Below are 26,405 nucleotides of genomic sequence, written 5' to 3'. Positions count from 1 at the left end.
TAATTTGTCTCTGGGGGAAGCTACCTTTAAAGCTGTTGTGCCTTGTAAACATTACAAGAATAATGCAGGATAAGGTTCAATGTGAAACATATATTATTTGAAAGTACTCCCTGATGTATGCTGCCTCTGTCAAGATTGCCTCTTGGCTGTTGACGGGAAGTCTGTGTTTATGTGCAGAGCTTGGTGTGTGTCAAATGTCCAGGGCGCAGATCAGTCTAATTTAAACAATTGGGAACTAACATCCTCTATAGTATATATGATGTCGTTTCTAACAGTTTTCAAATGGAATTTATAAGCTGGTCTTATTGCATTTCTTGCTTTGCATATAATTAATGTTCGGGTGAATGAGCTGTAATGTTCCTGGCTTATTACTTAGTTTGTCAATTCAGTGCAGTATTGAAGGGATTGCTGCACTGTTGGTGGTGCCATGTTTTGGATGAGATCGTAAACTAAGGCCCTGTCTGCTCTCTCAAATGTGTGCAAAAGATGGAGAGAGGATCCTAGAGGCCAAGCCAACATCAATCTCAAACAGAAACAGGCAATCTGGTCAATTATTTCATTGCTGTTGATGTATGGAAATGAGCTGCCGTGTTACATGGCTGCTTTACAACACTGATTAAACTTCAAAACGTACCTTATTGTCTGAAATGTACTTTGGGGTAGCCTCCTCCACAAAGAGCATTGGTTCTTGGAATCAACTGAGCCTAAAGAAAACTGCATGTGGTTTAAAAAAAAAATCCATCTCTACTCTGAATATCATTAATTTATAACATGAATGCTCTTTTCCAGTCTCTCTTCCCCCTCTTTCTGCTTCTCCATGTCAGAGTGTGTGTCCGTCTCTCTCTCTCTCTCTCTCTCGCTGACCCTCAGTCTCTCACTCTCTGTCTTTGTGTCACTCCCTCTCTGTTTTTCTGCCTTTGTTTTTCCATCTTTCACTTCCCTTCTTTGCTTTTCTTTCTCAATGGGGAGAAGGGAAATCGGTTCAGTAACCTCCTTGTGCTAATGTAGTGGACGTAGGACACTGCAAAGATTCTCTGTTTTGGTAGCTCTTGTTATTTCACGTGTTTTTCATGTGTTGTCTTGCTTTTCTTGGCTTTGAACATTGCATCCAGCGCGTGAGCATTGGAAGGTGATGGGGACCACTTTACCCTCGAGACCTTCATCCCTACTTTCCATTCTCCCTGTCTTCACTGGGACTTAAGTCTTCTTCATACAACAGCCCTTAGAATGGGACTGAATCAAGTCGTGTGGGGTTAATGTCTAACCTGTCTCAGTACATTGTGCTGAGCAATACCATGACATTATCGGTGTGACAGGCATCATGGGGTATTTATTTCCCAAATGGTCATCAGTGGTGCCTTATTGACACTGACTATGTTTTCTATGTATGTTGAATGAGTTGTATTTTGGGTCCTATTAGTATAAATATGATGAGATTTTAATAATATGAAAATTAAAACTGTTCATCATTCTCCAGCTGCGTCCTAACAAGGTTTTGTACAAGTTTAACAGAACAGGCTTGAAGGGGCCAAATATTACCTCCCTTTTGATTCTATACCTTTAGAAGTGAATGAAACTGCTTACATACATCACGATAAGCTCCTGCGCTAACTTGAAAAATATGCCAGCAGCTTTTCTTACTTTTAAGTTTCCCACCCTCCCTTCTCCCTGAGGGTGCTGATTCCTGCTGCGATTACAATTGCATGCCCCTTGCATGGACCTATTCAGCAGCAGTCACCAGGGCATTTTACTCTCAGGAGCATGTTGTTGCCTCTCAAGTCCACCTTCAGGTGGAGCTAGATAAGCAGAAACCGGTTGTTAGAAATCAGTGACTGAGTCATTTTTATTGCCTGCACACCTCAAGCCCTTCTCCTTCCTTTTATCGCCTGTCAGAGAGCCTAACTGAGACTGTGAATTGATTCCGAATGCTCCACTCTGTAATGGGTCAATGATAAATCTGATGCCATTTCTGCCCACTGAGCTAGCAGGGTCCAACTATCTCTCCATCATGGGGCTGACCACAAATCTCTCTCACTCGTACTATTTGCTACTAATCTATTTTAGAAGGATTCACAGTACTGATCATTACTTAAGCACATCTACTTTGCCTATCAAGCCCTGGAGTGACTAGCTCGGTGTCAAGGATGCCATAAGGCTCTGGTACCACATTTGGAGTATTGTGCGCAGGTTTGGGCCCCATATCTCAGGAAGGATGTACTGGCCGTGGGGTGTGTTCAGAGGAAGTTCACGAGAACGGTCCCAGGAATGGAAAACTTAACACATAAGGAACGTTTGAGGACTCTGGGTCTATACTCGATGGAGTTTAAGAGGATGAGGGTGGATCTAATTGCAACTTACAGAATATTGAATGGTCTGGACAGAGTGGATGTTGGGAAGACGTTTCCATTGGTAGGAGATACAAGGACCTGAGGGCACAGCCTTCGAGTAAAGGGAAGACCTTTTGAAATGGAGATAAGGTGAAATGTCTTCAGCCAGAGAGGGGTGAATCTATGGAATTCACTGCCACAGTAGGCTGCGGAGGCCAGGTCATTGAGTATATTTAAGATGGAGATATGTTCTTGATTGTCAAGGGGAGAAGGCAGGAGAAAGGGGTTGAGAAACATCAGCCATGATTGAATGGCAGAACAGACCTGATGGGCTGAATGGCTTAATGTCTGCTCCTATGTCTTATGGTCTTATAATCTACCTATTGTGCCACAATGAGGTGGCTACTGAGCAGTGAAAGTGGGTGGTGTTGGTGGGTAACTGTATTTTTATCCAGTGAATGGGCATTGAAATATTGAATGTTTTTGTCCACAGTGGGCCCGTGATGAATTTGAAGGATTGTTCAAACAGCCAGCGGAAAACGTCCACAAGTATTTAGAGTAAGTACCTTGATTTTTCACTTTTTGGTTCCCGGGTTTATCTGGGTCTGTCTTTGCAAGACTAAGTTAAAAATCAGGAGACAGTGAGGTCTGCAGATGCTGGAGATCAGAGTTGAGTGTTGCTGGAAAAGCACAGCGGGTCAGGACTCCTGATGAAGGGCTCCGGCCCGAAACGTCGATTTTTCCTGCTCCTCGGATGCTGCCTGACCTGCTGTGCTTTTCCAGCAACACACTCTCAATTAAAAATCACACAACACCAGGTTATGGTCCAACAGGTTTATTTGGAAGTACTAGCTTTCGGAGTGCTGCTCCTTCAACAGGTGGTTGTCAGTGCTTCAAAGGAGCAGCGCTCCGAAAGCTAGTGCCTCCAAATAAACCTGATGCACTATAACCTGGTGTTGCGTGATTTTTAGATTAGATTAGATTACTTACAGTGTGGAAACAGGCCCTTCAGCCCAACAAGTCCACACTGAACCACCGAAGAGCAACCCACCCAGACCCATTACCCCACATTTACCCCTTCACCTAACACTATGGGCAATTTAGCATGGCCAATTCACCTAACCTGCACATCTTTGGACTGTGGGAGAAAACCGGAGCACCCAGAGGAAACCCACGCAGACACAGGGAGAATGTGCAAACTCCACACAGACAGTCCACCTGAGGCGGGAATTGAACCTGGGACCCTGGTGCTGTGAGGCAGCAGTGCTAACCACTGTGCCGTAACCGTGCCGTAACTTTGTCCACACCAGTCCAACACCAGCTCCTCCAAATGTTTGTGAGACTAGTCATTGGCAAAAACCAGCAAGAGAACACCTAATGAAAACGCTCATCAGATTCAATTGAATTTGATTTGTGTCTCCACAACGAGACAGAGCCTCATGAAATAAAGAGGGTTTTCATCACTTGCTGCAAATTAACATTATCATGTTACAGTTCCATGTGGAACTTTCCCTTTCCCAAACCCTGATTGAACTTAAACACAAATAACAAGAGATTTCTCTCAGCATGTATGAGCATCCTGAAGATCAGGAGGTGCCACAAGAGCTGTCAGGGAATGGGGAGAGAAGTGGGGCAAGTGAGGAGAAGGAGGGAGGGGGTGCAGACAGAAAAGAGGGGGTAGTGGGAGGCAAATGAGAGAGTGGGGGGTTGTAGGGAAAGGAAACAAAGTGTGCAGCCTCCCGCATCTCTGTCAAATATGCTGAGGCCTCCAGGCAGGAACTTTATAAAGTAAATACAAGTCAAAGTTGTTTGGTTTTCCTCTGCTGTTCTTACTGTAATAAAGTTATCTTTGCTGCCGATTTATGGCATGGCCTTGAGTCTGCCCAGGTCCCAGTCTGCAGTTTATTTTACCTCTGAATTTGAGCTAAGAGAGTTTCTTAAAAAGGTAATAGTTTCAACTCAACAGTTTACTGAAGGAATTGTTTATCTCATCTCTTGGCAATAAGTTAAGTGGGCAGAACTTCAACAAACACTAACTGTCAAACAGCCGTTAATTCTGTACTTTGGATTTACATGCATTTTCCTTCTCCCTATCTCGGCTGCGTTGCTTATGTTTTGTCTCTGTCATCTGATCATATGGTTAAACTCTTCCGTGGGCACCCAGTTTAAAATCTCACCTTATTTGTTAAATTCCATCAAACCCCTCTCCACAAAATGTATTCCTAAAGAGTTTAGAACCAGCATACAGTGCAGCCTATGACACAGTGTACAGAAGAAAAGTAAAGACTTGCATTAATATCCTTCACAATTTCAGGGCTATCCAACCACTGGCGTACTTATAATGGATTGGCATTTGTAATGAAGGAATCACAGTTACTGATTTACACAAAGTAAGATGCCACAACCATGTACAGAGGGAACTTGGGGTTCAGGTCCATAGCTCCCTCAAAGTGGCCACACCAATAGATAGGGTGGTAAAGTAGGTTATAGAGTCATAGAGATGTACAACATGGAAACAGACCCTTCGGTCCAACACATCCATGCCAACCAGATATCCTAAGCTAATCTAGTCCCATTTGCCAGCACTTAGCTGATATCCCTCCAAACCCTTCCTATTCATATACCCATCCAGATGCCTTTTAAATGTTGTATTGTACCAGCCAACACCACTTCCTCCGGCAGCTTATTCTATACATGCATCACTCTCTGAGTGAAAACGTTGCTCCTTACGTCCCTTTCAAATCTTTCACCTCTCACCCGAAACATATGCCCTCTTGTTCTGGACTCCCCCACTCCAAGAAAAAGACCTTGTCTATTTATCCTATTATGATTTTATAAACCTCTATAAGGTCACCGCTCAGCCTCTGATGCTCCAGGGAAAACAGCCCCAGCCTGTTCAGCCTGTCTCTGGAGCTCAAACCCTCCATGCATGGCAACATCCTTGTAAATCTTTACTGAATCCTTTCAAGTTCCACAACATCCTTCCAATAGGAGAGGGACCAAAATTGCACACAATATTCCAAAAATGGTCTAACCAATGTCCTGTACAGCCACAACATGACCTCCCAACTCTTGTAATCAATACTCTGACCAATAAACAAAAGTATACCAAACTCCTCCTTATTATTCTATCTACCTGTGACTCCACTTTCAAGGAATCATGAACCTGCACTCTCAGATCTCTTTGTTCAGCAACACTCCCCAGGACCTTTCGCATAAGTCCATAAGTCCTGCTCTGATTTTGCCTTTCCAAAATGCAGCACCTCATATTTATCTAAATTAAACTCCATTTGCCACTCCTCAGCCCATTGGCCCATCTGATCAAGATCCCATTGTAATCTTCTTCGCTGATCACTACACTTCTAATTTTGGTGTCATCTGCAAACTTACTAACTATACTTCTTATGCTCACATCCAAATCATTTATATAAAAGTAGTGGACCCAGCACTGATCCTTGTGGTACTCCACTGGTCACAGGCCTCCAGTCTGAAAAGCAACCCTCCACTACCATCCTCTGTCTTCTACCTTTTGAGCCAGTTCTGTATCCAAGTGGCTAGTTCCCCCTGTATTCTGTGAAATCTAACCTTGCTAAACAATCTACCATGAGGAATCTTGTCGAATGCCTTACTGAAGTCCATATAGATCATGCCCACTGCTCAACCCTCATCAATCCTCTTTGTTATTTCTTCAGAAAACTCAGTCAAGTTCATGAGACATTATTTACCACACACAAAGCCATGTTGACTATCCCAAATCAGTCCTTGCCTTTCCAAATATATGTAAATCCTGTCCCTCAGGATTCCCTCCAACAATTTGGCCACCATCGAAGTCAGGCTCACTGGTCTATAGTTCCCTGGCTTGACCTTACTACCTTTCTTAAATAGTGGCACCACGTTAGCCAACCTCCAATCTCCAGCACGTCACCTGTGACTATCGATAAAGCAAGGCACCCAGCAATCACTTCCCTAGCTTCCCACAGAGTTCTAGGCTATACCTGATTAGGTGCTGTGGATGTATCCACTTCTATGCGTTTTAAGACATCCAGCACTTCCTCCTCTGTAACATAGACATTTTTCAAGGTGTCACCATCTATTTCCCTACAGTCGATATCTTCCATATCCTTCTCCACAGTAAACACTTGAGCAGAATACTCATTTACTATCTCACCCATCTCCTGCGGCTCCACACAAAGGCCACCTTGTTGATCTTTGAGGGGCCCTATTCTCTCCCCAGTTACCCTTTTGTCCTCAATGTATTTGTAAAAACCCTTTGGATTCTCCTTAACCCTATTTACGAAAGCTATCTCATGTCCCCCATTTGCCCTCCTGATTTCCCTCTTAAGTACACTTCCTCCTGCCTTTATACTCTTCTAAGGATTCACTCATTCTCAACTGTCTGTACGTGACATATGCTTCTTTCTTTTTCTGAACCAAACCCTCAATTTGTTTGGTCATCCAGCATTCCCTATACATACCAGCCTTGCCTTTCACCCCAACAGGAGTATACTGTCTCTGGACCTTTGTTATCTCATTTTTGGAAGGCTTCCCATTTTCCAGCCATCCCTTTATCTGTGAACATCTGCCGCCAATCAGCTTTTAAACTTTTTTGCCTAATACCGTCAAAATTGTCCTTCCTTCAATTTAGAACTTCAACTTTTAGTCTGGTCTTTTAAAACTAATAGAATCATGGTCGCTGGCCCCAAAGTGCTCCGCTACTGACACCTCAGTCACCTGCCCTGCCTTACTTCCCAAGAGTAGGTCAGGTTTTGCAGCTTCTGTAGTAGGTACATCCACATACCTGAATTTGAAAATTTTCTTGTACACACTTAACAAATTCCTCTCCATCTAAACCCTTAACATTGTAGTAGTGCCAGTGTATGTTTGGAAAGTTAAAATCCCCTACCATAACCACCCTATTATTCTTACAGATAACTGAAATCTAGATGTAGGTTTGCTCGCTGAGCTGGAAGGTTCATTTTCAGATGTTTCATCACCATACTAGGTAACATCTTCAGTGAGCCTCTGGATGAAGCACTGCTGGATTTTCTTGCTTTCTATTTATTTTTGGGTTTCCTTGGGTTGGTGATGTCATTTCCTGTGGTGACATTATTTCCTATGTTGATGTCATTTCCTGTTCTTTATCTCAAAGGGTGGTAAATGGAGTCCAAGTCAAAGTGTTTGTTGATGTCATTCCAACCAGAACTTTATCAACAAACACATTGACTTGGACCCCTTTACCACCCCCTGAGAAAAGGAACAGGAAATTACATCACCATAGGAAATGATGTCACCACAGGAAATGACATCACCAACCCAAGGAAACCCAAACATATAAATAGAAAGCAGGAAACACCAGCAGTGCTTTGTCCGGAGGCTTACTGAAGATGTTACCTAATATGGTGATGAAACGTCTGAAAATGATCATTCCAGCTCAGCGAGCAAACCTACATCCAGAACCTCAACCTGAGCTATAAACTTTCTCAAAACTTGCTAATAACTTAAACCTCCTTACAAATTTGTTTTACAATTTCCTGCTAACTATTAGGGAGTCTATAATATAATCCCAATAACGTGGTCATCCCTTTCTTATTTCTCAATTTCACCCAAATAACTTGGATGTATTCCCAGGAGTATCCTCCCTATGTACAGCAGTAATGCTATCCCTTATCAAAAATGCCACTTGCCCCTCTCTCTTGCCTCCCTTTCTATCCTTCCTGTATCCTGAAACATTAAGCTGCCAGTCCTGTCCATTATTGAGCCATGTCTCTATAATTGCTATTAATATCCCAGTCCCATTTTCCTAACCATGCCCTGAATTCATTTGCCTTCCCTGTTTTCGGCCTCTTACATTGAAATAAATTCACTTTTATTTTTCAGTACCTTGTTCCCTGCTTTGTTCCTGCCTGTCCTGACTATTTGACTCGTTCCTTTTCCCAACTGTACAAATCTCAGATTGATCTCTTTCCTCACTGTTTCCATGGAATGTATGGCATGCTTGCCTTGGTTGGCAAATTGAGTACAAGATTTAGAATGTCATGTTGCAGTTTTATAAGGCTTTGGTTAGGCAGCACTTAGAGTATTGTGTTCAATTCTGGTCACCACATTACAGGAAGGATGTGGAAGCTTTGGAGAGAGTGCAGAAGGGGTTTACCAGAATGCTGCCTGGATTAGAGCCTTAAGGAGAGGCTAGAAGAACTCTGGTTGTTTTCTCGGGAGTGACAGAGGCTGAATGGAGACTTACTAGAAGTCTACAGAATTATGATATGCATTGGTGGGATTGACAGTCAGAATCTTTTACCCAGAAGTGAAATGTCTATAACTAGGGGGCATGCATTTAAGGTCAGAGGAGGAAAGTTCAAAGGAGATGTGAGGGGCAAGGTTTTTTACACCGAACAGAAGGAGTCTGGAACACGCCATCAGGGGTGGTGTTGGAGGCAGACACAATAGGGGTGTTTAGGGGACTTTTAGGCGCATGAATATGCAAGGAACAGAGGGATATGGACCAAAGGCAGGCAGAAGGGATTGTTCAGTTAGACGTCATGTGCGGCACAACATCATGGACTGAAGGGACCTGTTGTATGTTCTGTGTTGGGGGTGGATGACGATGAGGCACGGAGTACCTCCAGGCACCAGTTTGTGACAGAAATAAGTTTAGAAGTTATAGCTGCTGTGATGCAGAGGAGCCAACACTTCCAAGATTGTCCTGACACATCATAAAAGAAATTAAAGATTGATCCTGTCCTCATTCCCACAAGAAAAAAAGCATCAGGTACACTCAAAGACCTTGCTATCACCTTGTCAGTATTTTTCTAAATTTCTGGAAGCTTTCCAGTCCCCAGCTGGGTTTGAAATAAGAAAGCAACTCTTGCCCTCTCTCAAATGTACTAGCCTCAAGCTGGGGTTGAAGAATCTACTGTATGGTCAGCGTTACCTCACCTTCTAATGATACTTCCCAGGAGACATTCACTCACAGCCAGCTGACTCAAATCACTGAGCAGTGTCTGACTTGCAGTTGTTGGTTGATCATTGTTCACAAGCAGTTCTATGATTTGTGGTAGTAGCGATAACAATAATTGCATCCCCTCACTAACTCGCCCAGTTGACAGGGAGATGGGCTTTGAGGTGAAGTCAGAAACTCAATGACACTGATTCCTGCTGAATGAACAATAACATTACAAAATGAAGCCATAAGTCCTTTGGCACCACTCCACTCTCCTGCCTGTACGGAGTTTCTTATGAACAGGTGAAAAAGATACAACTGATCCTTCAAATCTGGCCCATACCTGCTGATGGTGAGACCATCATGGCTAACCAACTCTTCCCACCCCCCCCCCATGCCTCACACTCCTCACCATTCCCCCATCCCACCCCAATCCCAGCCATATAATCTCTCCAGAGAAGCAGAACAAAGCAGAAGGAAGATCCCAGGACTGACAGGGAAAGGATACTCTGGAAAATTCCTCCCTGGCAACCTCAAGTGATTGACAGTAGCCCAGACCTGGTAGAAATAGTCCTCAAGGAGGCAGATCTCAAATCCAGCCCAGCCTGAACAGGGATCAAACTGTGTGTGTTCGTGTGTGTGTTCGTGTGTGTGTGTTTGACCCCATCCATACAGTGGATTCTGGTTATAGAGTCGCAGAGCATGGAAACAATCCGGAGGAGAAAGTGAGGTCTGCAGATGCTGGAGGTCAGAGTCGAGAGTGTGTTGCTGGAAAAGCATAGCGGGTCTGGCAGCATCCAAGGAGCAGGAGAATCAATATTCCTGGCCGGACCCCTTCATCGAGAAACAATCCCTTCAGTCCAACTAGTCCACGCTGACTATGTTCGCAAGCTAAACTAGTTCCATCCGCCTGCGCTTGGCCCATATCCCTCCAATCCTTTCCTACTCTTGTACTTCTCCAAATGTCTTTTAAACATTGTAACTGAGTCTGCATCCACCACTTCTCTGGCAGTTCATTCCACACGTGAACCACTCTCGATGTAAAAAAGGTGCCCCCGGTCCTTTTTAAACCTTTCTCCTCTCGCCTTAAAAATATGGCCCTTCGTTTTGAGCTTCCACATCTTAAGGGAAAGACCTTTGCTATTCAGCTTATCTCTGTCCCTCATGATTTTATGAACCTCAATAAGGTCATCCAACAACTTTCTGCACAACCTCAGCATGATGGTCCAACTACTATACTGAAAGGTCTGAGCAATGAAGGCAAGCATGCTAAATGCCTTCTTCACCACCTTGTCTACCTGTGTCACAATTTTTAAAGAATTATGTACCTGAATCCCCCGGTCTCTTTATTCTACAGCACTATCCAAGGCTTTACTATTCATTCTATAAGTCCTGCCTTTGTTTGTTTTACTAAAACTCAATATCTCACATCTTTCCAAATTAAATTCCATCTGCCACTCCTCAGCCCATTGATCCAATTGAACAAGATCTCTTTGCAATCTTAAGTCGCTTTCTTCATTGTCCATTGTACCACCAATCATGGTGTCATCTGCAAACTTCCTAACCATTACCTATTATATTCTCATCCAAATCATTTGTATGACTGACAAACAAAAGTGGACCCAGTACTGATTCCTGTGGAAAGCCTCTGGTCACAGGTCTTCAGTCCGAAAAACAACCCTCCACCCCCACTCTCTGTCTTCTACCGCGAAGCCAATTTTGTATCCAATCGGCAAGCTCACCCTGAGTCCCATGTGATCTAACTTTGCCAAGGCAAAATCCCAGATGGTATTACCAGCGATACAGTCACTGGGAAAAAAAGTTTGGGAGAAGGTCATTTCCTGCTCTTTAACCTCCCTTTCTCAGTAATGTACAGAGGGAGTGGGTGGAAAGAGGGTATGAAATCTGTATCACATGCTGAGTGGCACAGTAGGCTGGCACTGAATCATGCCACTTTCTTGCCAACCAGCTACATTATCCACCCACTTACAAGCCAGCTCCTTTTGTATCAAAGCCTGGCTGAGAACAGGCAGCAAGAAGCCAATTGCACAGGAGCAATCACACGGGAAGTGATTTAACTGTGAAACAGCAAACAACACCTTCAAAGCAGATCTTCAGCTGACCACTTCAGGCCAAACCCACTCAGTTTTCCACTCTTGCTGTGGTCGGAGAGAGAGGTGCAGAACCAAGTGACTGGAAGCAAGAGGGTTCCCTCTTTTACAGCACATCTGCAACTCATTTCGGGTATTTCACTCAGTGCCGTCTCCGCAGCTGCAGAGAGGCAGCTTTGTTCGGAGACACGTTTTGTTTTGCAAAGTTGTGAAATGAGTTCACACAGTCCAGTCTGCCAAGCCTCCCCTCAGTGGGCTCAGTCTGGGGTTTGGATGTGGGGGTGTTTGGGGCTGGGGGCGGGTGGGGGAGCAGTGTTGCACAATATAACATGATGTTTCTAATCAGTTGAGCTCTCCTCCTTAACCCTTGCATTCAGGGAGGTGATAAAAGACAAAACTAAGAGCAGCACTGTGCATTTAATCCCTGGCATTTGCTTCAGTGCTGTGGCAAGGGGTGGAAGCCGATGGGTTTTTAATACAGCATTGCAAAAGTCAGGGTCTCCCTCATTAAACACTCAAAGGCTGCAAAAACCTCTATTTTTTTTATCCATCCGTTGCTGTAAACAATTGAGACTAGCATTATAACAGGGGCTTTCATGGCCACAAGACATCATAGAGCATTTTATACCCAATTGATGTATGTTAAAAGTCAGTGCCAAAGGCTGGAAACAAGGCAGCCAATTTACACACACACAACGTTCCCAAATACAGCGACGTGATAATGGCCAGGCAGTTTGCAATGTTGATTGAGGGATAACTACTAGCCAGGACATAAGGAGCTTTTCCCCTGCCCTTCTCCCGAGTACTGCCACCGGATCTTTTACATCCACTTGTGAAAGCAAGTTGTTTAAAGTGCTGCCTGAAAGGTAGCACCAACTGCAATGCAGCATTCCCTCCGACCTGCACTGGCCTTGATTTTTGTGCTGCAATCCCAGGGCGGGACTTGAACGTGCGATCCTCTGACTGAGGCAGAAATGTAGTACTGACTGGTCCATGGCTGGCAAGTAAAATGGCTAGATTAGAGTGGTGCTGCAAAAGCACAGCAGGTCAGGCAACATCCAAGGAGCAGGAAAATCGATGTTTCGGCAAAAGCCCTTCATATCGTGAATGAAGGGCTTTTGCCCGAAATGTCGATTTTCCTGCTCCTTGGATGCTACCTGACCTGCTGTGCTTTTCCAGCATCACTCTAATTTAGAGTCTGATCTCTCCAGCATCTGCAGTGGTCACTTTAGCCACAAAAAATGGCTTGCTAGCTCTCTTTAGAGAACAGTTAAGAGTCACCAACATCCCTGTGCTGGTTTCTGCCTTCAAATGCAATCAATAAAACTAAGGCCCGGTCAGTTCTTTAAAAATATTTTAATTCTTGGCAAATGGTTGTGTCTGGGAAAGTCTTCATTTCTTGATTATCCTGCGATTTGCCCTGAGAAGGCTAATTAAGGTCAGTGTGGGATTGGAATCTCACTGTGGCTCGACTAGCTAAAGACAAGATGTTTCCTTCAATAAGTGATCCAGTTAGCTTTTTGCTGACATGGTTTTTGTGGTTAACCTACCAGCTTCTTGCCTCCAGCATCTTTGAAACACTGGATCCAGATTCACTAACTGCTACACTAGAGACTTGAACTGGTGACAGTGCAAATAGCCTGATGTTTGGGGAACCAGTCTGAGAGCTGCTGGGGTTAAGGAAGCTGTTTCAAAACAATAAGTGTACCAGACTGGCCACCTGCGTTTGCAGACATGGGGAGAATGTGCAAACTCCACAGAGACAGTTGCCTGAAGCTGGAATCAAACCTGGGTCCCTGGCGCTGTATGGCAGCAGTGCTAACAACTGAGCCATCGTACCACCCAAGTGTCACATAGAGATCATCTCACCCTTGACAGCGATGGGGGGCAACAAGCAGTGTTAAAGCACCCTTGTGAAATCACAATACATTCTCATTGAGGTGTACCTTTATCAAGTTATAAATAGGATGGATTTTACACCTTTCAAAATATTTAGTATTCCATGGACTTCAGTGGTTCAAGAAGGCAGCTCACCATCAGCGACAGGCAAAAAATGCTGGCCCAGCCAATGATACCCATGTCCTATGAGTGAATAAAAAAAATATAAACTGATTATATGTACCAATAGGTTATGTAAAGGAGTTGCAGCTCCCTTTTCTTTGTGCCGTGGTCAAAATTTATCCATCAAGCATCTTTCTTATGAGGTTGTACAGGATGCTGGTGAGGCCTCTACTGTGTCCAGTTCTGGTCCTTTTTTCACTGGAGCGTAGGAGGTTGAGTGGGTGACCTTATTGGGATTTATAAAATCATGAGAGGCCTGAATATGTGAATAGCCGGTATCTGCTCCCTAAGGTGGGGGAGAGGGAATATTTTAAGATGAGAGGAGAAAGATTTAAAAAAAGACAAGAGGGATAATTTTTTTACACAGCACGTGGTTCGTGTGTGGAATGAACTTCCAGAGGAAGTGGTGGATGCAGGTGCAGTTACAGTGTTTAAAAGACATTTGGATAAGTAATGAATAGGAATGGTTTGGAGGGATATGGGCCGAATGCAGGAGGTGGGATTGGATTTATTTGGGACCATGGTCAGTGTGGACTGATTGGACCTGGGGAGGGGACTGTTTTTGCGCTGTGAGGCTCTAAGGTCATTGTGTTCGAGGGATATTACTGTGCGTAGTCATCTCCTTACAGCAGTGACTACAGTTCAAAAAGAACTTCAACAGCTGTAAAGCATTTTGTGATTTCCTGAGGTTGGGAATCGTGTAATGTAATCCTTGCTTTATATCTTTCCCACTCTCACATGCTTGCATGGTAGTGCTTTGAATGGCTCTTCCTTTGCACACCTGCCTGCTACACTGTGTCAAAGGAGGTCCATGCTGAACCTGCCCATTGTTTTCAAAACACAGGTGGTTCCCTCCCATTGTAGGGGAGCGTGTAGTGTGATTAGACAGATGGGAGTTCTTAGTTCTAAAAAATGGGTTGAGGTGACAGCCACTAACTTACCAGCACAATGTTACACTCCATATCCTCTCAACTGCAGAACCCCTGTAGATATTCTAACCAAAACATGATGATTATGGATGCTGTATCCATTCACATCAATCCAATCCACTGTCACAGATTATTTCATAGATTATTCCATGAGGTTTTGCCCCATTACTCGATCTAGAAGTTTATTCCATAAGTATAAAGAAGAATGTTTGAAAAACACTCCACTCTGATTTGAACCAGTTTTCTTGAGCTCCAGTCCTGTAGTTGCCAGAAATGATTTTCCTATCCCTTTGATGAGATGGTATTTGTCTTTTTTGAATTCATTTATGGGTTTTGGGTGTCACTGGCTTGGTATCGCTGACTGATGAGCATTCGTTGCCCATGCCTAGTTGCCCTTGAAAAGGTGATGGTGAGCTGCCTTCTTGAACTGCTCTTTCTATATCTTATGGACTTGGGAACAGTAGGAAGCCCAAGAGTCTGCTCCACCATTCATTAAGATCATGGCTGAGAGCTAGGTTATGATCTCAGCTTCACTTTCCTGCTGGTCACTCATAATAAACTTTCTAAAATCACCTATCAACCACCTCTTCTTAAACACGGAAAATGGGAGCTGATGGTCTAGTGATGTTAACGCACAGACCCAGATAATGTTGTGGGGACCTGAGTTCAAATCCCACCATGGCAGTGGGTAAAATTTGAAATCAGTTATTAAAAAAATCTGAATTAAGAGTCTAATGATAACTACGATTCCATCTGGTTCCCTAATTTCCTTGAGGGAAGGAAACTGCCATCCTTATCTGGTCTGGCCTACATGTGACTCCAGATCTGCAGCAATGTGGTTGACTCTTAACTGAGCAGTAAGTGCTGTCTAGTTGGTGATGCCCTCATCCTGTGAATGAATTTTTTAAAAGCCCAAAATTCACTGCACAAGATCTAAAAAGAATTATTTAACCTGTAACTTTTTAATGTTATTTATCAATTTCTGGCTGTCTTTTATGTGTTCTCTAGCTTCACCCACATTTTCGCATAGCAACTTGAAAATTAAGCATGTTAAAACTACAAGCTGCAAAGATTTATATCCAACCCCTTTCATCCTTCAGCTGTGTCATTCGGTTCCAGTTAACATACTCCACTGAACAATGTTATTCTCCACCACCATCATGAGGTGCCAAAACTTGCATTTTCATTTAACTCTCAAATTCCTGGCTTTGTGCAGGGATGTTTGATGTTTGTTCATTCTCTCACCTTGGGTCCTGTATTTGCTGTGATTATTCTGCAGCTGTCTATTTAACATCCTTTCGTTCAAATCCCTGCCTGGCCTATCTCTGTAACCTCCTCCAGCAGCACAATGTTGCCCTAATTCAGCCTCTTGAATATGCCTCGGAATTACTTGCGTCTTAGCAGTAGGTCAGTTGGCAGCACCCTCTCCTCTGAGTCACGTGGTGACTTGTGCTTAGGTCTGACTGCAGGGCTAAAGCACAAAAGACCAGACCTGCACTCACAGTGCAGGAGACAGTGTCTCTCTGCGGAAATACATTTTTCAAATGTGACATTAAACCAAGCCCATTTGTCTGTTCAAGGGCATGCAAAAGATCCATTTTGAAGAGAGAAGGGGCGTTCACACTGTCTGTGATACTTACCTTGCAATGGCTTTTACGCAAAAATGTTCATGGAATCTGGAATGGGGCAGCACGGTGGCTCAGTGGTTAGCACTGCTGCCTCACAACGCCAGGGACTGGCTTTGATACCACCCTCAGGCAACTGTGTGTGGAGTTTGCACATTTTCCCTGTGTCTGAGCAGGTTTGCTCCAGTTTTGTCCCATAGTCCAAAGATGTGCAGGTTAGGTGTAATTATACCAACTTCTATCGCCACCTCTGGCAGCTCATTCCATACTTGCACTACCTCTGTGTGAAAAAGGCACCCCTCATTACCCTTTTAATCTTTTCTCTCTCACCTTAAACCTATGCCCTCGAGTTTTAGACTTCCCTACGCTGGGAAAAAGACTTTGGTTGTTCACCGTATCCATACCCCTCATGACTTTGTAAACCTCTACAAGGTCACCCCTCAACCTCCAACACTCCAGGGAAAAAAGCCCCAGCCTAGTCAGCCTCTACGTATACCTCAACCTCTCCCAATCCTGGGAACATCCTTGCAAATCTTTTCTGTACCCTTTCAAGATTAATAACATCTTTCCTATAATAGGGAGACCAGAATTGAACATGGTACTCTAAAAGTGGGTGAACCAATGTCCTACACAGCTACAGCACGACATATTTACAGTAGGTCACTATGCTCCAGGGACAGAGTTAAGATGAAGTTGGAGATTTTTATACCCATAGGCAATGCTATGTAGCGATTATGTCATGTGCCTATCTCTTAAAAATATACAGTACTGTCATCCTGACAGTAATTGTGTGTTGAAGGTTTAAAAAAAAGAAAATACTTATATCACTGGAAAGCTTAAAATAGAACTACAGCCAACAAAGTATGTTTGGAAGTGCATCACAGTTGCTGTGCAAGACATATTACAGCCAATCTAAACTCGGCTGATTCCCACAAGTAACAGCAATTATTGAGTCCTTCTTGTATAGAAAGAGGTCATTCAGCCCATTGACACCCCCCCCATCCCAAACTCAAAGAACATCCCAACTAGACCCAGTGCCCCAGCCTGTCTCCATTCTTATCACGGCCAATCCATCTAACCTGCACATCTTTGGACTGTGGAATGAAACCGGAGCAAACCTGCTCAGATACAGAGAAAATGTGCAAACTCCACACAGACAGTTGCCCGAGGGTGGAATCAAAGCCAGTCCCTGGCATTGTGAGGCAGCAGTGCTAACCACTGAGCCACCGTGTTGCCCATCTGGATGGCTATATTAATAGGGAGGGTTTGGAGGGATATGGGCCAAATGCTGACAAATGGAACTAGATTAATTTAGGATATCTGGTTGGCATGGACAAGTTGGACCAAAGAGTCTGTTTCCATGCTGTATGTTCCTCTGATATAACCAATAGCTTAATACAATCCCAAACACTTATGTGCCTGAGGAATGTAACGTTTGCACAGAATAGTTAGTTGTAATAAATATCTGTTGGGTTCTTCAATAACATGATATGGGGAATAACATAAACGTTGCTTCATCAGGTAAAGCACCTTGTTGGAATCGAACTCACATCAGGTTCCTCTTTAGTTGTATCACTGATCTGGGGAAGATAGGCCCAGCTGTGTTGAAATAAATGTCCCTTTGTGTGGTTGGCCACTGCTCAATTGCTGCAAAGAGCAAGTCAAAAATCTAATCTTTGAAGTTGGTACCTTCAGCAAACTAGGCCCCACACTCTAAAATCCTTCCCTCAGCCTGTCCCATTCTCTTCTGCTTTCTCACCTCATTTAAGACATTCCTCAAAACTAACCACTTTACTCAAGCTTTTGGTTACCTGTGCTAGGCAGCATGGTATCAAACTATTTTCTTACATTGCTATGATGCGTCTTGCAATTTTTTTTTAGATTAGATTAGATTACATTAGATTACATTACATTACAGTGTGGAAACAGGCCCTTCGGCCCAACAAGTCCACACCGCCCCGCCGAAGCGCAACTCACCCATACCCCGACATTTACCCCTTACCTAACACTACAGGCAATTTAGCATGGCCAATTCACCTGACCTGCACATCTTTGGACTGTGGGAGGAAACCGGAGCACCCGGAGGAAACCCACGCAGACACAGGGAGAACGTGCAAACTCCACACAGTCAGTTGCCTGAGGCGGGAATTGAACCTGGGTCTCAGGCGCTGTGAGGCAGCAGTGCTAACCACTGTGCCACCGTGCCGCCCATATTTATGCCCTTATTAAAGAAGAAATAGCAGGACATTTAGAAAAGCCTAATGTGAGTATGATTTGATGAAGGGGAAATCATGTTTGAAAACTTTGCTGGAGTTCTTTGAGGATATAAGCAAAGTTGATAAAGGGGAACTGGTAGATGTAATGTATTTAGATATCCAGATGCCACATAAAAGTTTATTATGCAAGGCAGTAGTGTTGTTCATGTTATTGAGGGTAATGTATTAGCAAGGATTGAAGATTGGTTAATACACAGAAGACAAGAGTTTCCTGGGATGAAGGGGTTGGTTTATCAAGACTAGCTAAGCAGGTTAGGCCTTAACAAGTTAGAGCTTAGAAGAATGAGGGGTGATCTTATTGAAACACAAGAGTTTGAGGACTCTTGACAGGGTGGATGTTGAGAAGTCATTTTCACAAGAGAGGGAATCTCAAACTAAGGATTGGGTTTTGGAGTAAGGGGACAAACATTTAAAACTGAGATGCTAAGGAATTTATCCTCCCAGCAGCTATTAACTGCCTGGAATTCTGTATCCCAGAGAATTATGGAGGTTAGATCACTGGAATTATTCAAAAAATGGTAGATAAAGTTTTTGTAATATCAGAGATTTGCGAAAGTGGAATTGAAGCCTGGGGCAGATCAGCCACGCTTGATTGAATAGCGGTAGACAAGCAGGAGGCTGGAAGAACACAGCAAGCCAGGCAGCATCAGGAGATGGAGAAGTTGACATTTCTGTACCCACTCCCAGCCCTGAAGAAGGGTTACACCCGAAATGTTGACTTCTCCACCTCCTGATGCTGCCTGGCTTGCTGTGTTCTTCCAGCCTCCTGCCTGTCTACAGTGAATGAATGACAGGTCAGGCTTGAGTGACTAATTGGCTGACTCCTGCTGCCCCCCCCCCACCCCCGCCCACCATTTCTTATGATCTATAATGTCTTCTATAAATCTAAGTTATTTTTGTGAACATTAGGGCCACGTCAGAAGGTTTCACACCATTTTTGCAATGTATGCAATTGTAAATGATGAAACTTGAGTTAATTTGCAGTGTTTCACTGTTGAGTGTAAAGCTAAAGAACGCTGCACCCCTTATTTTGGCAATGCTGCTTAAAATAAAATTACTGTTTCCCTTCACATCCAACTGTCTGCCCTCAATTTGACATTACGGCAGAAGTTGTAATACGACTTGTTTCTGAACTGAAGTCTGAACTCTCATGATAACTGACTCCTCTCTACATTAAACAGAGACCCTTCTTTTATTGATCATACAATGAAGCTACAGGAAGGTCAAGCTTTCGAAATCCTGGAAGGTGTTTACAAGAGTCTGGACGCCGATAAACCCAAGTGCTGGGCTGACTGCGTGGCCTGGGCCCGAAGACGTTGGCAGACACAGTACAGCAACAATATCCGGCAGCTCCTGCACAATTTCCCACCAGACCAGGTATGGCAGGCGGGAGGGGGATTGAGGGCAATGAGGGTGTCTGGGGGCATTGGAATAAATCAGCATGGGACTGAACATGAATTAATTACTCTGGCAGAAAGGTTTAGTGGGAAGAGATTTTCATACGGAGCCTTGCCATAGACTGAACAATCTTTCTTGTAAGATGGAGAGCAGACTGTTTTCTCCCTCCCCACATGCAGAATAGGGGTTACTGAAAGGTAATATGAACTGCAATAACAATTCATCATATTGTATTTACTTGGAAGGGGTGGGCGGGCAACACCGAGTGGAGGGGGAGTGGGAATGCGCAATTGTGAGCTTTTTCTTTCTGCTTAAGTTTCTATTTTGTGCTGGCCCTTTATTAGCTCAGTCATACATCTCCAACACTTGGCTGAAAACACCAGAGGGCTGCCCTTTGACCTCGTCGTACTTCCCAATGGTGTCAATCCTCAAGGCACTGCATTCTAAAGACAGGCCTGGGTAGAACCTCAGCCAGTGATTTATTTGAAAATTATAAATCCACTGTTCTGTTCCTTCATCCCCACAAGGAGCGGAGTGAATTCCCCCCTACTGTTCATTTACCTCTGAATGAAATACCAGCAAGACTCATGGGTTGAATCTATTCTTCTAGTGTAGCATTTTGAAATGGGGTGAACCTTGTAATATTTGTAGGTAGTAGAAAGTGAGCACTGCAGATGCTGGAGATCAGAGTCTAGAGTGTGGTGCTGGAAAAGCACAGCAGGTCAGGCAGCATCCGAGGCGCAGGAGAATCGACGTTTTGGGCATAAGCTCTTCATCAGGAATATTTGTAGGTACCACACTCGTCACTGTTACCCCTTTCTTTGTCAGTGTCTGAGGGCCTATTTAGTTTCCAATGGTCAAGGATCAACCACTAGTGAATCTGAACAAGAAGAGGCTCTTATCTTAACAAGATGTAGTTTATTGCAAGACAGCTGTAAAACGAGACAGTTAGAATCTGAAAGGGTTAACTCAAGTTGTGAGATCTGCTCCATGCATATAAAAGACAATACTTGAAAGGAGCTAACCAAAGATTTTAGAGAGTCATTAGATTTCAGTGCATGAGAACTCTAATGCTGTATGAGAATATTTTTACTAGCTGTAATGTGAACTTACTCTGAGGTTGAGCCTTATGTCTCAGAAGAGACAGTCACGTCGATGTAATATAACTAACTACTGTATCCTATTTAATGAACTGAGTTGCTGTTTATCAAGATTGTCTTAGACAGAAGATAAGCTCATTGTATTGATATCTTTCCCAGTCAGTAGGCTAGACTAATATCAATAAGAAGGAATGGTGGAAATGAATGTAGCCATGACATCGCAGATGGTTCCAACTTCTAAAATACAAATCAGGTACATGTTACATTATCTGAATGAATGTAGGGCTAAAACATTCCTGAAATTGGCTAGTCTTTATTTTGGCAGTTTTCCTGGAGGGTTTTTGAGACTCAGCAGGCTTTCCTGTGCTATCTGCCCAAATTCAATACATTACCCATCACCACACCCCTATGACACTCCGCTCATCATAGAATATAGAACAGTAACAGCCCTTCAGCCCACCATGTCTGTGCTGATCATGATACCATTCTAAGCTAATCCCATCTGGTTGCATGCAATCTGTATCCCTGTATCCCCTCCAGTTCATGGGTCTGTCTAAATCTCTCTTAAAGGTTGCTGTCATATCTGCTTCTACCACCTCCTCGACTGCACGTTCTATGCCTCTCATAATTTTATCGGGTTGCCCCTCAGCCTCTGGTGTTGTAATGAAAGCAATCCAAGTTTGTTTAACCTCTCATTATAGCTAATGCACTCCAATCCAGGCAACATCCTGGGAAAGCTCTCTCTCACACCCTTTCCAAAGCCTCAACATCCTTCCTACTGTGTGGCAACCAGAATAGCATGCAATACTCCAAATGTGGCCTATCTAAAGCTTTACACAGCTGCAACATGACTTGTCAACTTTTATACTCAGTGCCTCAACCAATGAAGGAAAGCATGCCTTCTTTACCACCTTACCCACTTGTGTTTCAGGGAGCCCAAAATCCCATTGTATATCAATGCTGCTAAGGGTCCTACCATTTATTGTATGCTTTTCCTTTACATTTGACCTCCCAAAATGCATCCCCTCACACTTGTCTGCATTAAACCTCATCTGCCATTTCTCCAAACAACTTTCCAACTGATCTATATCCTGCTGGATCCTTTGATAACCTTCCTCCCTATCCACAGCTCCACCAACTTTTGTGTCATCTGCAGACTTACCAATTAGTGAAACTTACTAGTTTTCATCCAGGTCATTTATATACAAGACAAACAACAGAGGTCCCAGCACTGATCCTTGCAGAACACCACTTGCTGTAGACCTCCAGTCAGAAAAGCACACCTCCACAACTATCCTTTGTCTTCTATGACCAAGCTAAATTTGTATCCAACTTACCAACTGACCACGGAGCACATGTGACTTCATCTTCTGGGCCAGCATACCATCAGGAACTTAGAGCATTTAGCAACTTTGTTGAGTATCGGGGAGATGTTTAGATTTTTTCTGTTACATACTACTTACCACTCCTTATCTGAATGTTGACCAGCTCAAAAATGCCACTGGTAATAACAGGATCAGTAGCCGCCATTTCCACCACCTCCAGTGGGATGTCACCATTAAACACATATATCCACCCCCCCAAAGATCTGTCAGCCTTCCGCAAGGACTGTTCTCTCCAGAACACCCTGATCCACTCCTCCTTCATTCCCAACATGTCCCCAAAGGCTCATGGCACCTTTCCGAGTGACCGCAGAAAATGTAACACCAGCACGTTCACTTCCTCACTCCTCCGTATCCAAGGGCACAAATACACCTTCCAAGTGAAGCTGCACTTTACCTGCACTTCACTCAATCCAGTCTATTAGATTCACTGGTCACACTATGGTCTCCCATACATTGGGGAAACAAAGCATAGATTGGGTGAATGCTTCACAGAACACCCAGGTTCTGTATGCAAAAATGTTGCACGCCATTCCAACACACCACCCTGTTCCCTGGCCACCATTTTTGTCTGAGGCTTGCTGCAGTGCTCCGGTGAAGCTCAGCACAAACCTGTCATTTTCCACTTGGGAATACTATAGCCTTCTGGAATCAATATCGAGTTCAACAATTTTAGGGCTTGAGGCACCTTCTGCCATGTCCTGACCTCAACTTTCACCCACTAGGCCTTGTTATCACAAGGTTTGCAGTTGCACACTATCCATTGATAGCCACTAATTGTACACTAACAGCTATTCATTCTTCCAGCTGATCATGATCCATTCCTTTGTCTGTCCAGCTGTTCTTCTCGCTTTGAGCTTTATCTTCACATATTGTTTAGTCCTTAGCCCTCCACTCACTCTATCTTCTGCATAAAAAGCATTTTCCTAGCCACCACCAGTTCTGAGGAAGGGTCACTGGAGCCAAGACGTTAACTCTGATTTCTCTCCACAGATGCTGCCAGACCTGCTGAGCTTTTCCAGAAATTTCTATTTTTATTTGTGACTTGTGATAAACCTTTCAAGCTGAGATCACTTAAAGTCATAGAATTGTACAGGACGGAAACAGACCCTTAGATCCAACCCGTCCATGCCGACCAGATATCTTAAATTACTCTCGTCCCATTTGCCAACACTTGGCCCATATCCCTTTAAACCCTCCCTATTCATCCAGATGCCTTTTAAATGCTGTAATTGTACCAAATCCTCATCCTCTGGCAACTCATTCCATACATGCACCACAGTCTGCATGAAAAACATGCCCCTTAGGTCCCTTTTATATCCTTCCCCTCTCACCCTAAATCTATGCCCTCTAGTTCTGGACTCCCCCACCCTAGGGAAAGGACCTTGTCTATCACCCCTCCGCCTCCGATACTCCAGGGAAAATGGTCCCAGCCTATTCAGCCTCTCCCTATATCTCAAACCCTCCTGGTAGCATCCTTGTAAATCTTTTCTGAACCCTTTCAAGTTTCACAACATTCTTCCATTAGGAAGGAGTCCAGAATTGCATGCAATATTCCAACAGTGGCCTAACCAATGTCCTGTACAGCTGCAATATGACCTCCCAACTCCTATACTCAATGGTCTGACCAATAAAGGAATGCATAATGGGTGACTTTAACTTTCCCAATATTGACTGGAACCTCCTTCGAGCAGATGGTTTGGAAGGAGCTGTTTTTGCAAGGTGTTTTCAGGAGGGTTTCCTAACTCAGTAAGTTGACAGGCCAATGAGGGGAGAGGCCATTTTGGATTTGGTGCTCGGCAACAAGCTGGGGCAGGTGTCAGATCTTGCGGTGGGAGAGCATTTTGGTGATAGTGACCACAACTGCCTCACATTCTACAGAGCTATGGAGAAGGAGAGAAGCAGGCACAATGGGAGGATATTTAATTGGGGAAAAGGAAACTATGATGCTATCAGACATGAGTTGGGAAGCATGGACTGGGAGCAATTGCTCCATGGAAAGGGCACTATAGACATGTGGAGACTGTTTAAGGAACAGTTGTTGCAAGTGATGCATAAATGTGTTCCTCTGAGACAGGCAAGAAGGGGTAAGATAAAGGAGCCTTGGATGACGAGAGCGGAGGAGCTTCTCATCAAAAGAAAGAAGACAGCTTACGTAAGGTGGAGGAAGCAAGGGTCTTGCTCAGCTCTAGAGGATTACAGGCAGGCGAGGAAGGATCTCAGTAATGGTCTGAAGACAGCCAGGAGGGGGCACAAAAAAGGCTTGGCAGGAAGGATTAGGGAGAATCCAAAGGCATTTTACACGTATGTGAGGAATAAGAGAATGATCAAAGAAAGAGTAGGGCCGATCAGGGATAGCATTGGGGACTTGTGTATAGAGTCTGAGGAGGTAGGGGAAGCCCTAAATGAGTTTTTTGCTTCTGTCTTTACTAAAGAAAAGGACCTTGTAGTGAATGAAACCATTGAGGAGCAGGTAAGCATGCTGGGACGGATAGGGATTGAGGAAGCTGATGTGCTGAAAACTTTGACAAACATTAAGATTGAAAAATCGCCAGGGCCGGACCAGATTTGTCCTCGGCTGCTTTGGGAAGTGAGAAATGTGATTGCTTCGCTGCTTGCAAAGATCTTTGCGTCCTTGCTCTCCACTGGAGTCGTGCCTGAGGACTGGAGGGAGACAAATGTAATTCCTCTCTTCAAGAAAGGAAATAGGGAAATCCCCGGCAATTACAGACCAGTCAGTCTCACGTCTGTCGTCTGCAAGGTGTTAGAAAGGAATCTGAGGGATAGGATTTATGACCATCTGGAAGAGCATGGCTTGATTAAATGCAGTCAGCATGGCTTTGTGAGGGGCAGGTCATGCCTCACAAATTTTATTGAGTTCTTTGAGGATGTTACTAGACAAGTTGATGAGGGTTGAGCGGTGAATGTGATGTATATGGACTTCAGCAAGGCATTTGATAAGGTTCCCCATGGTAGGCTCATTCAGAAGGTCAGGAGGAATGGGATACAGGGAAATTTAGCTGTCTGGATACAGAATTGGCTGGTCGACAGAAGACAGCGAGTGGAGGTGGAAGGAAAGTATTCTGTCTGGAAGTCAGTGGTGAGTGGTGTTCCACAGGGCTCTGTTCTTGGGCCTCTACTCTTTGTAATTTTTATTAATGACTTGGATGAGGAGATTGAAGGATGGGTTAGCAACTTTGCAGACGACACAAAGTTTGGAGGTGTCGTTGACAGTATAGAGGACTGTTATAGGCTGCAACGTGACATTGACAGGATGCAGAGATGGGCTGAGAGGTGGCAGATGGAGTTCATCTGGATAATTGCGAAGTGATGTATTTTGGAAGGTCAAACTTGGAAGTTGAGTACAGGATTAAAGACAGGATTCTTGGCGCTGTGTAGCAACAGCAGGATCTTGGTGTGCAGGAACATAGATCCCTTAAAATTGCCACCCAAGTGGACAGGTTTGTTAAGAAAGCATATGGTGTTTTGGCTTTCATTAACAGGGGGATTGAGTTTAAGAGCCATGAGATCTTGTTGCAGCTCTATAAAACTTTGGTTAGACCGCACTTGGAATACTGTGTCCAGTTCTGGTTGCCCTATTATAGGAAAGATGTGGATGCTTTTGAGAGGGTTCAGAGGAGGTTTACCAGGATGCTGCCTGGAATGGAGAGTTTATCTTACTAAGCGAGGTTGACTGAGCTCGGACTTTTTTCATTGGAAAAAATAAGGAAGAGAGGGGACCTAATTGAGGTGTACAAGATAATGAGAGGCATAGATAGAGTTGATAGCCAGAGACATTTTCCCAGAGCAGAAATTGTTAACACGAGGGGTCATAGTTTTAAGCTGTTTGGCATAAAGTATAGAGGGGATGTCAGAGGCGGGTTCTTTATGCAGAGAGTTGTGGGAGCACGGAATGTGTTGCCAGCAGCAGTTGTGGAAGCAAAGTCATTGGGGATATTTAAGAGACTGCTGGACATGCATATGGTCACAGAAATTTGAGGGTTTGTTCATTAGTTTGACCTTACATGAGGATCAATGGTCGGCACAACATCGTGGGCTAAAGGGCCTGTTCTATGTTCTATGTTCCATACCAAATGCCACCTTCACTATCCGACTCTATCCATTCATATCCTATCTACATGAGACTCCATTTAAAATAGACAAGGGTTTGAAAGCCTACCCCAGCCACATTTTTGGTACATTTAGATATTTTCAGTCAAACTACTCAGTGGTGCTATGACAAATCTCTGGGACAG

The 26,405-nt window shown here is 44.0% G+C and overlaps 1 protein-coding gene across 1 annotated transcript in view; it reads left to right on the top strand.

Moving 5' to 3' along the window:
* uba1 (ubiquitin-like modifier activating enzyme 1) overlaps positions 1 to 26,405 on the top strand; it is a 297,482-nt gene that overhangs the window by 91,265 nt on the left and 179,812 nt on the right. The window contains exons 16-17 of the mRNA XM_087994098.1: positions 2,821 to 2,885; positions 19,451 to 19,646. Of these exons, the coding sequence (XP_087850224.1) occupies positions 2,821 to 2,885; positions 19,451 to 19,646 (261 nt within the window). The remainder of the gene's footprint in view (positions 1 to 2,820; positions 2,886 to 19,450; positions 19,647 to 26,405) is intronic.

Source organism: Chiloscyllium plagiosum, unplaced genomic scaffold (genome assembly GCF_037043375.1).
Source record: "Chiloscyllium plagiosum isolate Xiang-an unplaced genomic scaffold, Cpla_swu_hap1 HiC_scaffold_14, whole genome shotgun sequence".
In the NCBI taxonomy this organism is placed as follows: Eukaryota; Metazoa; Chordata; class Chondrichthyes; order Orectolobiformes; family Hemiscylliidae; genus Chiloscyllium; species Chiloscyllium plagiosum.
Note: the sequence above shows the minus strand (reverse complement) of the source record. Positions and strands in the feature narration are given on the sequence as shown.